General features: G+C 35.3%; 2 protein-coding genes across 2 annotated transcripts in view; one reads left to right on the forward strand and one right to left on the reverse strand.

The window, feature by feature from the left end:
• CENPP (centromere protein P) overlaps positions 1-19,042 on the reverse strand; it is a gene marked incomplete at its 5' end in the record, with an annotated part of 225,920 nt that overhangs the window by 145,576 nt on the left and 61,302 nt on the right. The window lies entirely within an intron of this gene.
• OGN (osteoglycin) lies at positions 705-17,571 on the forward strand. The gene is made up of 7 exons (XM_082842609.1): positions 705-807; positions 1,826-2,074; positions 3,503-3,599; positions 9,417-9,575; positions 11,655-11,857; positions 14,572-14,667; positions 15,475-17,571. Exons 2-7 carry the CDS (start codon positions 1,901-1,903, stop codon positions 15,643-15,645), a joined length of 900 nt encoding a protein of 299 aa, XP_082698735.1. The 5' UTR covers positions 705-807; positions 1,826-1,900; the 3' UTR covers positions 15,646-17,571.

Raw genomic sequence — 19,042 nt, forward strand, 5'->3', positions numbered from 1 at the left:
TAAAAGTACCAAAGAGTGATAAAATTAAAACAAATCTTTAAAGATGTTCACATAGTTATCTAAATCCCACTTCAACTTAAAAAAAATCAAATTTAATATTAAAATAATTAAAACAGCTTCCTTCATTTAGCAAACAAAAATATATTTTACTATCAAACCCCAAATTATAAATAAAATTTATTTTTAAAAAGCTAATTCTGACACTTGAGTTTTTGTTATATGTAACAATATAAAGGGGGAGAGGGACCTCAAATGACTAAACTAAAAAATAATTTGTGCTAAAACTAATTTCTACACCGGAAACTTTTTGGCTATATACTAATTAAAGTACTAGAACAACATTTTTACTCCTCATAAGATTAAGAGCATAGATTATGCTTTAGTTTGGTGTTTTATTTCATTCAAAAAGCAGATGTTTTATCTACTGGGAAAGCACTAAAATGAAAAGAATGATTTTTAAACTATGTCATCTTCATAAACTAATATTCACAAGAACATGAGTATTTATTACACAAGGTAAAAATAACAAAATTATGGTGAACAGTAGAAACAATCTGAGTACAGCAGTTACAAATATTTTAAGCACAGTTCTCTAGTACAACACACTACATTTCACCCTAGAGAAAGAATGTTGGCAAAGATCTCTACCACATGGAAACTGCTTTGAAAGCTGTTGGGCCCTGAAATTCTATTCAGCAGTTTGAAATCAATCCACAGCTTTTCTCATTCACCCTCCCACTTGGGGCTAATGCAAGCCATGACCATCTACTGAGGAAAACCACAAAAAACTTCAAAACAGCTACAACGGTAGGCTCTTTTTTCACATATTATTTTAAATATCGTTTGTTAAAATGTGACACCTAACAATCTTAGTAAATGTAAAGGCCATCTTTAATTTTTTTATGTTTCAGTTACTTTGAACAATTATTTTTTAACAAGCACTTAAGTATATCATTGCATAACTTTAATGTCCATGCAGGCAAGAACAAGGTGCTGCAAAAGTCACAAAACCATGTTATTCTTAATTTTCAACCATTGATTTTTGACAAACTGGTATCTACAATGCAGCACCAGCAACTATGAGTGATTCTGTCTGAAGTTACTTATGAAAAAGTGTAAAATGTGCACCACCAGATAAAATCCAGCGGTGAGCCTAAAAATCTTTCCCATTTCATTCCCTCTAAATCTTTGATTAAAGTTCTATATTTTTTCTAGTCTGCAATACTATTTTTGCATTTTTCATGGTTTAAATTTTAGAAGAAATGCTATTAACTAAAAGAAATGATATCTATAAAAATTATAAAACTAAGAAAATTTAAATTATGGCTTTTCCCATATTCTGTACCACCTAAAAAAGTGTTAATGACTACTTTTCATAATGTTAAATTTAAAATTTAATTATAAAACTGTTCCTGGAACTTGTTTCTGCTCATACCAATACAAATCAAGAGTTCGTATAAAGGAGCAAAGTTGAAATATGATATTTTTTAACTCACATGAGACAGATCATGGGACTTCATTTTAACTGTTTATATTACAGGTATCCTAAGAAGACTCCAATTACAAACAAGTACCTTTGTTCAAGGCACCTAATTATTAAAAAACTGAAATTATCAACATTGCTTGGATTTTTGATAGAAAAGGAACTAAAACCATTTTCTGAAACTATTTTTCAGAATGTGGCTGATACATAAAAACTTTTAGCATCTAATTAAAGATCACTAAGGGTTAAATACTTGTTCTCTGGTCCCTACTGCGTATACCCTGCCAAAAAGTCCTCTAAGCTTTTAAATATTGCTTCAATGGTCTGCGTTTTTATTTCCAGGGTAAAAGAGAGTATTGTCCCACAGTCAGCAGGCCACTAGCTTATTAACTTCCAGTCACTTTCATTTTTGCTAAAATGAAGACTCTGAAATCTACACTTCTCCTGTTCCTGTTTGTGCCTCTGATAAAGCCAGCACCACCATCTCAGCAGGATTCACGCATTATCTATGATTATGGAACAGATAATTTTGAAGAAAGCTTATTTAGCCGAGATTATGAGGATAAATCCCTGGATGGAAAAAGTATTAAGGTATTTTATTTCTACTCTAAATTTAATTTCTAAAATGGTCGCCCATTTAAATGTATGTTTTTGTTTTTTCTGAATGTGTCTGATAAGGTAAGAGGAAAGGAAAAGCACATTAAATGCTTCAAAATAATTCAAAATAACTGTCCTAAGATGATATTTTTAAAGTATGCATGCTTTCCAAATTAATACATAGAATCCATAATAACCAAACAGTATCTATAGCAACCAAAACATAAGATTTAAGGAAAACTAAAATTTAAAACATAAAATTTAAGGAAAATTAAACTTTGAGAGGATCTCTGACCATTTGAGATTCATATGTTAAGTAATATTACATAATGTCCTCTATATGCATATTAAAATAAAATAGGAGAAGTGTGTATTAGGAGAAATAAAAATGAATCACCAGCTTAAGGTTTATTGTTTTAGGAAGAAGTGGTTCAAGGAAATAAAGAGTACTGCTTATTTTGTATCTACAGCATTTCACAATAATTCACATATGTCAAAAAATGAAAACTACTTAATATAGCTTAATTTTTAATTGGTTTTAACAATTCAGACTCCATCACTTTACCAAGTAACGGTAACTGTCATTGTCTACAGGGATGACTTTCACACCACATCTTCATATTCTACTTGTACGGGGGCTAAGTAATTACTTGTGGTTTTACTGGCACACAGAAATGAACACTGGGAAAGGAAAAAGTTAATACAGCACATAAGTATCTGTTGCCTGCCTACCGTGTGTCTGTATGTGTCTCTCTCTCTCTCTCTCTCCCTCTCTCTCACACACACACACACACACACACACACACACACACACACACACACACACACAAATGGAAAATGAGCAAAGCAGCCAAATCTATAACAATGTTGATTGCTTCAAAAGTTCTCCACTATAAATAAGATGACAAAGATTTTAAGAGTGAACAGTTATAATTGCTTCTTTCTTTTTTTAGTACAGATGAGCAAACGTTAACTGTACAATTTCTTCCAATGGAGTTGGTTAATATGCTATTATTATTATTATCACATATATATAATATAGGTATATATATATAGTTATAGCTTAGGGAAAAAAAAGGCCCACTATAACAACAAGTTGTTGGCTCACATGGCTGATTTGAATCTAGCAATCAGTTTAAAGAATACTTTCAAAAATCTACTGGTCCCTAAAAAGTAGTAAATAAAAAGTTCTCTGCTTCTTCTCTTTACATTGCTTTAGGATTCTCTCTATCTTAATATAAATGCAGAGACCAAGATATTTGTGAAGTGGAGTAGAATTCAACGACATTTAATAGACAAATGGAAAGGGGAGAGGCTGTTCAACCAGAACACTTACGGGAGAATGTTGTCTGTAATCCCTCAGTTTTACCGTCCAAATTGGTCCTTGTCACACCTGATAATAAATGTTTATTTTTTCAATAGGAAAAAGAAACTATGATAATAATACCCGATGAGAAAGGTTTTCAATTACAAAAAGATGAGAGTACAAAACCATTATCCCCCAAGAAAGAAAATGATGGTAAGTATGAATACTCTAGCATCAAATTTTTTAAAGGAGCTTTAAAAAATAGCTTATAATGGAACTTTATTCCTTATAGTAACCAAAAATTGCATCAGGATATAGTGGATCCAAACAGTGGAATTTTATCTCTAATGATAAAGTCAAACAGGTATATTGTGAGTTTTCATCATTTGCCATTCCACATTATGAGTGAGAAATGTGGAATAGGAACATTCAAGAACAAAGTTTAGTCTACGTTTAGCCTCTACAAAGTGTGTGCTTCTGTCTATATAAAATCAGTTCAAGAAATACTTGTTAAACACCAATTATTTTCAAATACTATGTAGCCTGAGGATAAAGTAAATAAAATATAATTCTTGCCTTTAAGAAACTCACAGAAGAGAGACATAGTTATATACATAAATAATTATAATGTACATTTCAATTAAAACAATAGAAAACTTATAAAATTACAAAGTCCTACTTATTAGTTTCTATTTGGTTTATTCTTGCTCTATCACAGAACATTACTTCACATAACAATATGAAAAAAAAATCACACACTAATTTCTATATTGCTACAATAAAATTAAAATGGACAAAACCAGGGCTTCCCTGGTGGCGCAGTGGTTGAGAGTCCACCTGCCAATGCAGGGGACACGGGTTTGTGCCCTGGTCCAGGAAGATCTCACATGCCGCGGAGCGGCTGGGCCCGTGAGCCATGGCCACTGAGCCTGCGTGTCTGGAGCCTGTGCTCCGCAACGGGAGAGGCCACAACAGTGAGAGGCCCGCGTACCGCAAAAAAAAAAAAAAGGACAAAACCAGAAAATATATCTTAAGAAATTTGAGAAGTATCATAGTGAAAGTAGACTTGAAGAAATGGAAAGACATTCTTTGCTCTTCAGTAGGATGATTTAATATCACAAAGATGTCAGTGCTCCCTAAATTTACAACAATGAACTTCTTTAAAGAGCTGGTAAGGCTGATCTTCAAGTTCAGAAGGAAAATCAAACCTGCATGAAATCACCTATCAGAACATGCTTTAAAGCCTGCATACTTAAAATAAGTGTAATACTGGTGCATGAACGAAAGTCCACAGACAAAAAGAAATACATGTAGAAATTTAGTAAATAATAAAGGTAACATCTTTAATCACTGAAGCAAAGATGATATTTTAAAAAACTGGGGCTGGGACAACTAAGTAGTCAACTGACAAGGGATACACTTAGATCCCTATCTTACACAGAAAAACTCCAAATAAATTAGGGTCTAAATGCAAAAAGTGAAACCATACAAATAGTAGAAGATAACCTGGGTATGGGGTATCTCAAACTCCAGAGACGATAATAGAAAAGATAAATAAATTTGACTCCATAAATGAAACATCTGCATGGCAAAAACCATCATAAACAAAGCCAAAGGCAACTGAAAACTGACAAAAATATTCATAATATATATCACTGATAAAGAGTTAATATCTCTAATTTCTAAAGAACAAGTAAAAATCCAGGAAAAAGAAACTGATCAAAAATCCACTGGAAAAATGGACAAAAGATATGAACAGACAATTCACAAAATGATATAAAAATGACGCTTAAACACATAAAAGGTGTTCAATCTCACATGTAAGTTTAAATTATGCCGAGATAAAATTTTTTAACCTATCTGACAAATATATTAATATATTCCATTGGCAAAACTGTAGGGTATCAGACACTGACATACGTTGCTGGTGGTAATACAAACTGGTAGAATGGACAGGAATTTGGTAATATCTAACGAAACCTAATACGCATTTACTTTGTGACACAGCAATTGACTTCTAGGAATTCACCCTAAAGATATACCTCCAAAAGTAAGAAAACACATATGCAAAATCTCTGAAGCATTGCTTGCATCTGCAAAATATTGGAAACAATCTAATTATCCATACATTGAAGAGTGGTTGAATAAAGTATGGTACATCCACCCAGGGGAATACTATGCAGTTGTAAAAGTGAATGAGGATGATCTCTATAACTAATATGGAGTGATTTTCAGAAGAGATTATGTGAAAAAAAAATGCAATAGAGTATCTACAGTATGCTGTCTTTCACCTAAGAATGAAGGGGGGCTTCCCTGGTGGCGCAGTGGTTGAGAGTCTGCCTGCCGATGCAGGGGACACGGGTTCGTGCCCTGGTCCGGGAAGATCCCACATGCCGCAGAGCGGCTGGGCCTGTGATCCATGGCCGCTGGGCCTGCGCGTCCGGAGCCTGTGCTCCGCAACGGGAGAGGCCACAACAGTGAGAGGCCCGCGTACCGCAAAAAAAAAAAAAAAAAAAAAAGAATGAAGGGGATGTAAGAGAATATACATACATCAGCCCACTTTGTGAAAAGAAATTCAAGAAGGGTAACTAAAAAACTGAGACTAGTTACCTATGGGTATGGGTTACAGATGGGACTAGGGGTAGAAAGGAGGGGGAGATGGTAACTAGGGGTACTGGGGAAGGTGCTAGAACTTCTTGGTGTATACACTTGTGCAGATTTGATTTTAGAATAATGTTATATTCAAATAAGCAAACAAACAAATACATTTATAAATAAAACCAACTAGGATAAGATAAAAAGAACCCAAATTGGCAAACAAACAGAAAAATAGAAACTTAATTGCATTTCAAATCAATAACATAACACACTACAGGGGGAAAAATCTAATCGAAGTAATCCTTAAACACAGTATTTTGACTGTATACTTTCAGGCTAAAGACAAAATAAAATAGGCAAATACTAAAATTCTAGTGGGTAGGTTTGTTTTCCATAGTATTATAGGTTAGCAATAATGAAACTACTTAATGTGTGTTCTGGGACTGAGTAAAGTAAGTGCACAGTGGATCACAAGAGCCAGGTTTCTCATTGTCAGAGAAGGGTGTTACAAATATGGTAAGGGGGAAGGCTAAAATGAACACTGTTGAGATGGAGTGGAATGAAAGATATCAGGATCAACTCCTGGTTTGTATACAGAGATACAGAAATAGACATATACATGTTTGCCTCCCTGTATGAGTGTGTATGTGAAAATATGCATATGATGTGCTTATGTTTTCATATGAGCATATGACACATATTATATACATGTATATATGTATGTCTGCATGTGTGTACTTGTGTATTATGTCCATGTCCATATACATATACTTGTGTGTATGTATGTGTATTATATATGAAGAGAGCGCCAAATAAAAATACATATATTTCCCAGGTCCCTTTGCTGAAAAAGCCCAGAAGCAATGAGATCCCAGTAGCAATGAGCACATCCACACCCAAATGTTGGTTTCTAAATACCATCCTCCACTAAAAGGGACCAGTACTCCTTGAAATAATAGCTGATTTCAGGCCTGGGGCAAGGAAAGGGCAAGATTGGTCTGGGACATCTTAGCATGCCAGAAAATAAGTAAGTTCTCAAAAAACAGTGGGGACATTTAATTTTTAAAATTAATCAAAATATAAAAAATACATAGGTATAAATGTGTAAAAGATGTACAAGACTTGCTCATTGAAATCCAGACAATATAAAGGGATCAATTGTTATTCATTAAAATAAAAAATATTTGCTCTTCTTTTTTTTTTTTTCTGGCCCCACCATGCGGCATGTGGAATCTTAGTTCCCCAACCAGGGATGGAACATGCACCCCCTGCAGTGGAAGCGTGGAGTCTTAACCACTGGACTGCTGGGGAAGGCCCCAAATGTTTGCTCTTCAAAAGACATTGATAAGGAAATAAAAAGACAAGCCACAGACTGGAGGAAAATATTTGCAAAACATAAATCTGACAAATGATTTATATCTACAGAATATACTTTTATAATTCAAAAATAATAATACAAAAAACTATTTCAAAAAACAGGCAAAAGATATGAATAGACACTTCACCACAAAAAAATATGTGGATGGCAAATAAGTATATAAAAAGATGCTTAGCACATTAGTCATTAGGAAAATGTAAATTAAAACACGCGATACCACAACAAACCTTACTTGAAAGGCTAACATAAAAAAGTCCAACCATACATACCAAATGTTGACAAGAATGTGGAGCAACTGGAACTTTCACACACTGCTAATGAGAATGTAAAATGGCACAACCACTTTGGAAAACACTTTAGGACATTCTTCAAAAGGTAAAATACATACGTATAATAAGACCCAGCCATTCTACTCTTAGGTATTTATCCAAGAAAAATGAAAACATTAAGTCCATACATAAATGTTCATGGCAGCTTTCTTTGAAATAGCCAAAAACTGGAAACAACCCAAATGTCCGTAAGAGATGACAGTATAAATGGTGTTTATTGAGAAAATGGAATAAATTGGAATGAACTCAGTAATAAATAGGAATGAATTACTGATACATACAAAATTATTTTGAGAAATAATTATGCAGAGTGAAAGAAGCCAGACAAAAGAGTGTATACTGCATGATTCTTTTGATATAAAACTTTCAAAAATGCAAACTAACATATAATGACAGAAAGGAGATTAGTGGTTGCTGGGAGGGAGAAATTACCAAAGGGCATGAGGAAACTTTTGGAGTGATGGATATGTTAATTATCTTCATTGTGGTGATGGTTTCATGGGCATATACACATGTCCAAACTTATAAATTATACAAATTAAATATGTACAACTTACTGTATATCATGGAACCATAAAAAGGCTGTGGGAGGATAAACAGAGCTTAAGAGTTCTCACTGACTAATCTGTGACAATGTGATTATCAAAATAAATAAGACAGTAACGTATTATGGGATACGTTACCCATGGGATGAGGAATTCATAAGTTCATACTGACAGAAATAAACAAATAAGAAGGGAATGTTCCACCTTATATCAGAATGCCAACTAACAAATAAAGAAGAAATGATGGAATTAGAAAATAATTGGCAATTATCCTAGTGATAAATGATTCAAGTAAGAATCTTCAACAGATGATAAAACTAGAGGGTGAAAGTTTGATGACAAATCTGATGTTTAGAATCTCAAAGTACTCCTCTAGAAGGTACAAATTACAAAGTGAAAAACAGTAATTTTACAGAGTGAGAACCATGGCAGGTACTAACTGAACCAAGTGACCAAAGACAGCATCATAAGGAATGAGACAGATACATAACACTAAGGATGTAACATTATTTCCATGGTATTCCCGCCAAAAAATGAGGAACCTCACATAAACCCTAATTGAAAGATATTCTGCAAAATAAGTGCCCTGAAAATAAAAGTTTTAAAAAATTCAAAAATTTCCAAAACAGTAAAAGGTATGAAAAACAAAGACTAAGGAACTGTTGCAGGTTGAAGGAGATGAAAGATGCATGACAAGTAAATGCAATGAATGACGTAGGGTACAATAGGGATTCTAACAGTACCCACGATGACTCCAATTTTTAAGTTAATAGTTTGCTTATTTAACTAAGTGGTTTCTAAACTCATTAGAAATGTGTTTGCACCACTCCAAGTGATAAATCAAGCTTATATTTACCTTAAGTCCTGCTTTATGATTTTTGATACTCCAATGAAGAAATGTAACTGTCAATCAATTCAGCAATTAAATGATCACTGCTAAAACAGATAGGAGAATAAAAGAGATTGTGGATTACAGAATTTAAAATAAAATTCTGGTGAGTTATCAGACACAATATAGATTACTAGCTATCATGGCCATAAGGTCTTTCCTGTTATCACCCATAATTCTGTAAAGGATCTTTTCAAATTGGTAATAACATTCATGATAGCAAGAATTTTAACACTAGAGGTCAAATATTTTTAAACTACTGATTTTTATGATTTTTGTTTCCCAATTTAGAAATGCCCACATGCCTGCTATGTGTTTGTTTAAGTGGCTCTGTATACTGTGAAGAAGTTGACATTGATGCTGTACCACCCTTGCCAAAGGAATCAGCCTATCTTTATGCACGATTCAACAAAATTAAAAAGTTGACTGCCAAAGATTTTGCAGACATACGTAAGTTAATTTTAAATAAGATATTAGTGTTAACTCGTGTTAGTATTTAACTCATATAAACACAAGTTTCTAGGTACCTGTGGCCTATCACGTGTACGGTAGTGACTGTTGAGGTATTTTAAGTATCCACCACACTTCACAAAAATCCACTGGTTTACTGGTGAATCTCCTTTCCATTCAGATGTTCCCTGTCATCTTTCTTTACTGGTGACTACGGAGTCTATGTTGACTGCCCATCTAACATATGGGCAACTATATCTTCTCAACCCCAATATTTCAAGATCCATTTGCCTCAGCCAGTCAGCAATACAAATATAATCAGGATATTTCTCCAATGACAATGTTTTATTTTCTACTTTCACTATAAAAACATAGAAACTGCTTTTTCTTACTTTAACTCATGGTTCTTAAATCTGGCTGCATATTAAAGTATTTTTGATACCAGGTTCTAGTCCCCAGAGATTCTAATATAGGTCTCTAAATTTAGAGGCCCAGGTGTTGTCATTAACCACAACCAAACTCTTCAGATGACTCTAATACAGAATTAATGCTGAGAGCAGTGCCATTTAACTCCTTCCCAGGTCATTAAAAATCCTGGACTTCTGGTGTCCAATCAAAGCTTACAACAACTGCCAGGAGAGTGTTGCCATGAGCACACCAAAATCCCCTACTTCTGCAGTATGAAGTCCAAGTCTGGATCACTAATCCCTCATAAATTTTCTAGATTCCAATGCTGTCAAGGGCTTCTGAAGAAAGTCACATCAAGAAATGCACACTGGCCCCACGTCAAGGGCTTCTGAAGAAAGTCACATCAAGAAATGCACACTGGCTGCGCTACACATTTACAAGATTAGCCATAACTAAATTCATGCTGTCACCAGTAGCTCCCAACTGACTGAATACAGTTGTTCCTCTTTTGTGGATTCCATGTTTTCAAACTCACCTACTTGATAAAATTTATTTGTAACCCAAAACATCAATACTTCTGGCACTTTCATGGTCAATCGTAGACATGTGCACAGTGGCAAAAAATTTGAGACATCCAGGATAGGCTGAATGAGATGCTTGGCCTTTTGTTTCAGCTTTTAATACTGTAAACAAGTATCCTCTTTACAGTCTACTTAGTGCCACATTTTTCACATTTTTGTGCTTTCTGCTGTTTAAAATGCTCCCTAAGTATAGTACTAAAATGCTGTCTAGTGTTCCTAACTGCAAGAAGGCTGTGATGTGCCTTACAGAGAAAACACATGTTAGGTAATCTTTATTTAAGTGTGAGTTACAGCGTTGATTGGCTGTGAGTTCAATGTTAATGTATCAACAATATATACTAAGTAAGATGCCTTTAAAAAGAAACACACATAAAATTTTCCACTGATTGGTTGATGAAAATGTGTGATGAGAGGCTCTAACCCTGTATATTCCCTAGGAGCAATGGTTCCATATTCACTAATTCAGCATTTACACTGACTTTACAGACATGACCACCTTGAATAGTGAGAAGGGACCATATTTTCTGATCATCCCAGCTGGACAAAAGTGATGCACACATAAATACACACATTGAATTTCTCTGTCTCTCAGTATGCACCACGGTAACAAATTAGGGAACATTTTTGCCTTTATTGTTGTCAAGCAATAAGGCATGGAGAGATTAAGATAGCCTCAGTCACAATATAACAGGCTGGCAAAAAAATCCAAAAATATTTACATGATTTTATTCAATCAGATGTAATGCTTACTTTCCATAATTTGCAACAAAAAGTTTCTTTCAAACTACTTGAGCATACTGAGAATTCAAACAAAAAAGGATGGAAGGACTCTATTAACTTTAAGTTCCCTTCCAAACCTGAGGTTTTAGAACTTCAGTGAGAAAGACCATCAGTGTCAAGCACAGAGTAGATGCTCAGTGTTCAACAAAACTTACTGAGCTACTAATTGTAGACACTCTGCTAGGCACTAAAAATAAAAGATGTTTGAATGACCTGATAAACAAATGCTTTTCCTCAGTCCATACAATTAAGAATTTAACTTCATATATTTTTTAAAAATTTCTTATTTTTTGTATATTTTTCCTTCAAGCTAACTTAAGGCGACTTGATTTTACGGGAAATTTGATTGAAGATATAGAAGACGGTACTTTTTCAAAACTTTCACTGTTAGAAGAACTTACACTAGCTGAAAATCAACTACTGAAACTTCCAGTTCTCCCTCCCAAGCTTACTTTATTTAATGCAAAATACAACAAAATCAAGAGTAGAGGAATCAAAGCAAATACTTTCAAAGTAAGTATTTTATAGTATGACTGAGCACAATATAAAAATATCGGTTATACAGCCAATAATAACATGATAAAAGAAAACGAAACTATGGTCTAGAATTTTGCTTTAAAACTATTTTAATGTAATAAATGAAGATATTATTTACATGATAAATAGTGATACTACTAGGCTTATTCAGTCTAGCTTACGCCTGTACCTCACTTAAAATACCTTTATCTTGTTTCATGGGACTACCTGGTGTCACATCTTTTTCCCTTGTTCACACAGCAATATTTATTTATACAGACAAAGTTTGCACCCTCGTGGCACCAACAGTCTGCAAAACCTCAAAATGGGAGTGTTCCTGTGTTTCTTTTTTCCTTACAATATTAGTAATTTACAAACACCAGAAAAAATCATGTTCTAAAGTAAACACTGAATTTTATTTTTAATACTTAAAAGTATTAGACCGTAGACTTCTGTAGGTAGACATTCTTTTGAATTCCATGATGGCACCTAATACAAAATTCTGTATGTAGTAAAAATTACATATATTTCTTAATTTAGTAATACAAGAAAATAAATGCACATGAAAAGGGCAAGGTGATTTCCTCTGATTTAGATAGCCAGGTTGTCTCAAAATGCAGAGCCTACAGGGAAGTAACCTCAGCCCAGGACTTCCATAGCTCTATGTACTCATTCCCAATCCTGGAAGAAACCCCAGATAAAAGGGTGAGACAATCACGCTACTGTTGGCAACAGAAGACCTCGTTCAAAAGGAAGGTTTGGGGCTTCCCTGGTGGCGCAGTGGTTGAGAGTCTGCCTGCTGATGCAGGGGACACGGGTTCGTGCCCCGGTCCAGGAAGATCCCACATGCCATGGAGCGGCTGGGCCCGTGAGCCATGGCCACTGACCCTGCGCGTCCAGAGCCTGTGCTCCGCAACGGGAGAGGCCACAACAGTGAGAGGCCCACGTACCGCCAACAAACAAACAAACAAACAAAACAAAAAGGAAGGTTTGTAGCTCCTTAGGACAACTCCTAGCAGTTCCTCAAAAGTTAAGGGACTCTTAGGGGACTTTTAAAAACTGGACTCATTTTAAAAACAAAAAAATGTTTGTAATTTGAAGATATGCAATTTGAGCAGGTAAACCTTTGAATAACTGACATGTTAAAGACCTGCAGGAGTAGGGACTTCCCGGGTGGCGCAGTGGTTAAGAATTCATCTGCCAACGCAGGGGACACGGGTTTGAACCCTGGTCCGGGAAGATCCCACATGCTGTGGAGCAACTAAGCCCATGTGCCACAACTACTGAGCCTGCATTCTAGAGACAGTGAGCCACAACTGCTGAAGCCCGTGCATCTAGAGCCCGTGCTCTAGAAGAAAAGCCACCACAATGAGAAGCCCACACACTGCAACGAAGAGTAGCCCCTGCTTGCTGCTACTAGAGGAAGACCAAGCACAGCAACAAAGACCCAATGCAGCCAAAAATAAATAAATAAATAAATTTATAAAACAAAACAAAACAAACAAAAAAGACCCACAGGAGCTAATCAACATTTCACAAAAGGAATGTTTGAATACTTCGGATTTTACACGTGGATTACAGAAGGGATTCATGACAAGTTGGCATGAAAATGATAAACTCAGCTATTTTCTAGTTTTGCTTAATGCCCTAGGCTGCCAAAGCCACTGGTAAAATCAGGTTACTCTAATCCATGTTAAAGAGGCCCACTGGGGAAGACAGGAGCTTGGTGCCCATATGGTGAATTGTAGGATGCTTAAGAAAGGATTAGGGCTTCCCTGGTGGCGCAGTGGTTGAGAGTCCACCTGCCGATGCAGGGGACACGGGTTCGTGCCCTGGTCCAGGAGGATCCCATGTGCCGCGGAGCAGCTGGGCCCATGAGTCATGGCCGCTGAGCCTGTGCGTCCGGAGCCTGTGCTCCGCCACGGGAGAGGCCACAGCAGTGAGAGGCCCGCGTACCGCAAAAAAAAAAGAAAAAAACAAAGAAAGAAAGGATTAAAATAACAGCAAAAAAAAAAAAATATTACCAAATTCTGTCACAGGATGCATATCAAAGGTAAGGTAAAAGATCATTGTCAAGGGAAACTACATCTTGAGATCATATTATAAAATTATACACAATAATGGATTACTGATCATGAAGAGTAATCCAATGTAGAGTCCTTGGGATGTAAAAAAGTCATACTTGGCTACGTATTTAATAAACTGCTTTGGGAGACATCTTACTAACAAGCATACACATCTCTTAGGAATATTCATTTTACTACAAATTGGTGGAGCTGAAATGGAAAGTTGTGAAGGTTCAAGAGAGGTTATGGCAGTACCAGGATGCAAATATAATCCTGCATAAGAATTAACCTTATTACCTGCTCCCAAGAGAAATTTAAAGGGCCCCAGAAATTGGCATGAGGGCTGAGGCTGAATATGATGGTATTCAGAAGTGAGATGAGTGGACAGAAATGTGGGGACGCATCAGGACTCTACTGCCCTTCGTAAAGGACCAAATATACTACTTGTAAAACCAAAAGCACCGAACAACAACAAAGCAAACAAAAAAATCCCACCAAACCTAAAACTACCATACCAATGATTAATAGCATTGATATGTGTCTATATCTATGTATTTATACATATATGTGTGTATATAGCTTGAATCATGTGAAGAAATGCAATGAGCTCAATAACACTTAAGCAAAAGCACCTCTTCCTTACAGAAATTGAATAACCTCTCCTTCCTCTACTTGGACCACAATGCCCTGGAATCTGTGCCTCTTAATTTACCAGAAAGTCTGCGTGTAATTCATCTTCAGGTATGATTGCTCTTTTCACATTATCTGACTTTAATTCAAATTATTATGGGTCAATCTTACGATTCATTAGGAAGCTCACTTATTTACACGTAAATTTTGCCCATCAAAAGTATTAATATTTAGCCAAATGTTCTCTCCTGCCCAGAAGCCCTGGTTCTATCCAGAGCACAACCAAAGGACCAGTAACACTAGGTGGGAGGTCTGCTCTTACAGTAGGATTTGTCTCCAGGTGTGCACTTGGCATCTCCTCGTTAATCTGACATGTGGATTTGAAGTTAGGGTACACTAAAACCTGTGGTTTATGTTTCCTTCTCCAAATAGCAGTAAACACTTGCTTTTGGAGACTTCCCAGCTGACTTCATTGTCCAACATCAACTTAGGGTAATAGAAAAGTGAAAAGGGAATAAAAATAAACTAAAAGTGGTCTTTTACCATCACAAGAATTCCCATTTTTTCTTTTTATTTCTTTAAAGTATATTTAAGGAAACAGTATCCATTTTGAGTTGACACTCTAGAATAGGATACTTTATCCAGCTATTATAATCCTATTTATACTCAGAAATTTGTTATATGGGTTTTGCTCTTAGAAATAGCCAGTAGTCTGTTCTTCCAAAGTAATACTGTAGACTTTAAAAAGGAAGGCTCAGATTGCTCAGCAAGGGTTTTTATTACCATGAAGATATATATACAGTATGTACAATATTTTAAAAATCACCTTTTAGATAAAATATTCTGTGAGATCTCATTACACAAAATACAAAAGGATGATTTCAGGTTTCTAAACAATTTTTCCCTTTTATTTTCTAGTTTAACAACATAACTTCAATTACAGATGATACATTCTGCAAGGCTAATGACACCAGTTATATTCGGGACCGCATTGAAGAGATACGCTTGGAGGGCAATCCCATCATCCTGGGGAAACATCCCAACAGTTTTATCTGCTTAAAAAGATTGCCTGTAGGGTCATACATTTAACCACTATCAATGCAGCACATAAGCTAAAGTACACACATACTTATAATCTGTCTCAACAATGTCTAAAGGAGCTTAAGTATTTAATATTAATTTTGTATCCTACTATGAAGGAACTTATGTTTTAAGCAAGGATGTTCAAAAAAACTTACATATAACAACGAGCAAAAAGTAACAGTGAATCTCTAAGTTCAAAACAAAGTAATGTGAAAATATTTGAACAGCATTACAAAATCCCTGCAGTTTATACTGGAGTACCATTTTAAAGGTATGTTTTTATATAAATACCCAAATTTAAGATGTATTACGAAGTGAAAGGATAAGTCCAAGAAACTTTCAACTGTTTGTCTTTCCTGGCTTCTACTGGATCCCTAAAGCATTTAAGGCATATGTTCCAAACACTTTGAAAAGCTAAATATTTCCAGGGACCTCTCACTTTTCTTTTATCATTCATACATTATTCATTATAAAGTAGGAACTCTGTTTTCTTTCTATTAAGGCAGCTACTATATTTTTACTTAGCCTCAGAAATAGGAATATAGTCTCATACCTAGGCAAAACTTTCCAAATAAAGCATAATTTTACTCTCTGATAAAGAGCTAATATAGTAATGTTCAGTTATTCTGCTTTGTGATCACACAATTAAAGGCTTTAGTAAAATAGTACAAAATGTTCTTTAATCTAAATATTAACATTCTAAGTCCACCATAAAACATTTTAGGAAGCCAAGCACATCAAAATCAGTATGCTTATAACAAAACCTGAAAGTCCATCCTGTTTCTCAGAATATAGCCATAAAATTCTCCACTGTAAAGGCTTTCAATTATGATATATACTGCAAAATATTTTCTTTTTATACTATAGGAATGAGAATCTCATCAATAAATTTATCCAAATGTAAGACATGAAAACAAAGTGAATTCTGTGGTGTTACTACTACACACCACCTTCCCACCCACCCATATACATCCATGTTCTTGAGAATAGACCACACATTCACAAGAAAGCATCTCAGCAACATTTTCTAGAGACCCATGATTAACTGGTATGTTTAAAGATGAGAATTCATCTCCAATCTAATAGTGATGATAAAGTTCCTAAAATTACTTTCCTCTTGCGCAAACCCCACTCAAAAGTCTTAGTCTCCACACTGCTTTGGGGTTGCATATAAAATGATCAGTGCTTTAGAAACAAGAGTCTGAACTGTGTATATAAAAATTGCCGACATTGTTTCCAACATAAATTATGCATTAGAATCAAGTTGGTCTCTGTATACTATTCCCAGAACAAAAACTATTGGTGGTTTTTCATTTGCTTCTGTTTTTTCCATACGTAGAATGACCTGTTTTTCAATTTTCCCATTTGTCAAGGTTGACCCCAAAATGAAATTTTTTCACTAAAACACCTGTGATGTCTTAACACCACAATAATTACTGCTACAACACTAACACGTTCACTGATTTTATTGTGGTAACTGGCAACAATAACTATTATACGGCTTTCTCATTTTGTGTGCGAGCCTCATTTCTCAGTGACTGAGAAAGCTCACTGAGCACACTGAACACATCCAATATTCCCTTTATACATTCAAAGTGCTAGCATAATAGTGTGCACATCTAAATTGAATATATAGTAAATAGTGCAAAATAAAATCCATTTAAACAGAAGGGCTCTGTTTTATTTGGAAAAATAGAATATTTAAACTACCACAATCTTGAATAAATCAATAGAAATAAACTGTAACTTTATCTGGAAAAACAAAGTTAATAAAGGATTGCTGAGTGGTGGAACCAACACTGGGGAAAGGGGTCAGTACTTTCTTCCCATTTCCAGATGTCAGAATAATAATGTATTCCTATGTTCTTTATACTACTAAACTTAAAGGGGAAAAGCACCATAAAATAACTCTCAAATTTTAGAGAATTTAAAAGCCAGTGGTTTATATAAAATAGCAATTAGGAAAGAACACTGGTTTAAAAGTCTGAATTATGGAATTATCTTAAAAAATAGTTTTGAGACTTCTAGATAAGAAGATATGAACCTAGGTACCTGACAACCTTATATACACCTTTAAGTCACAAATAAAATAATGAAGTAAAATATATGCTGATCCCCATTATCTTAAATAGATATTGCTTCATTCTTGACACTGATAATGAAACAGAGGATTAAAATTAAAAATATTTTACCCCTACAAACATTCCTGAAAGAAACTAAAGAAGATATGCATAAATGGGAAGACATCTTGTGTTCAAGAATGGAAGACTGAATAGTTAATATGTCAGCACTACCCAAAACAACTTCAAAATGATAGGAACAGAATAAAGGGACAAAGCAGGTGATTAAACAGTTAATCCCACTATGGGATTGTAAGTAAAGGAAAAGTATGGGAGACCCCTGTAAGTTAATGATCGCTCAAGAAAGCAGGTTTGCTTAACCACAAAGCCAAGCATGCCTGCTTAGCAACAAAACCATGCAACAGAAACATGAGACATGCCCCCAAACAATAAACAATGGTGGCATGAGACCCACATCCTGACCAGTGAGCTCAGTAAGTTAATGACCCCTAGGACATGCTCTCTGCACACATAAAAAACAATAATTTATGGAAAGGTGACATTTCAAAGTGAAAGACCCTCATTGTATGGAGACCTGAAATAATATTTCCACAGTGCCATGACAGTCCTGGCTTGACCACGTAGGGACAAGAAAACTCCCCTGTCCAACCTAGAGGAGGAGTTAATGATGGAAGCGTGACATCTACTCAAGAATGAGGAAGAAGGTGGTCTTTTCCTCCTCCCCACTTCTCCTTTGATTATAAAACTGTAGCCAACTAAGTTCTCAGGGCGCATCACCCCCTAGCCCACCTGCTTTTAAGCCTCACAAGCATCCTATTCTAATAAATCACTTCTTATCTATCACTTTGTCTCTTGCTGAATTCTTTCCACAATGAGACATAAAGGACTGGAGCTCCTTGGAACTCCCCTGAAACGCCACCTAGTGGTTTCAAAAGCAATCCCTATCAAACTCCCAACGACATTTTTTGAAGAACTGGAAAAACCCACCAAAATTCATATGGAATCTCAAGGGACTCCAAACACGAAAAAGAAATTTGAAAGGAAGAACAAAACTGGAGGATTCACACTTCCTCATTTCAAAATGTAACTATGAAGCTACAGTAAACAAAAGTGTGATACTGCTATAAGGACAGACGTACAGACCAATGGAATAGAATAATAAATCCAGAAACAAACCTTTGCATATATAGTCAAATGATTTTTGACAAAGGTGTCAAGACCACTCAATGAGGAAAGGACAGTCTCTTCAGCAAGCGATGCTAGGAAAACTGGATATCCACATGTATAAGAATGAAGTTGGACTGCTGGCTTATAGAATGTAT

The sequence above is a fragment of the Leucopleurus acutus genome (assembly GCF_964270905.1).
Source record: "Leucopleurus acutus genome assembly, chromosome: 7".
Lineage (NCBI taxonomy): Eukaryota > Metazoa > Chordata > Mammalia > Artiodactyla > Delphinidae > Leucopleurus > Leucopleurus acutus.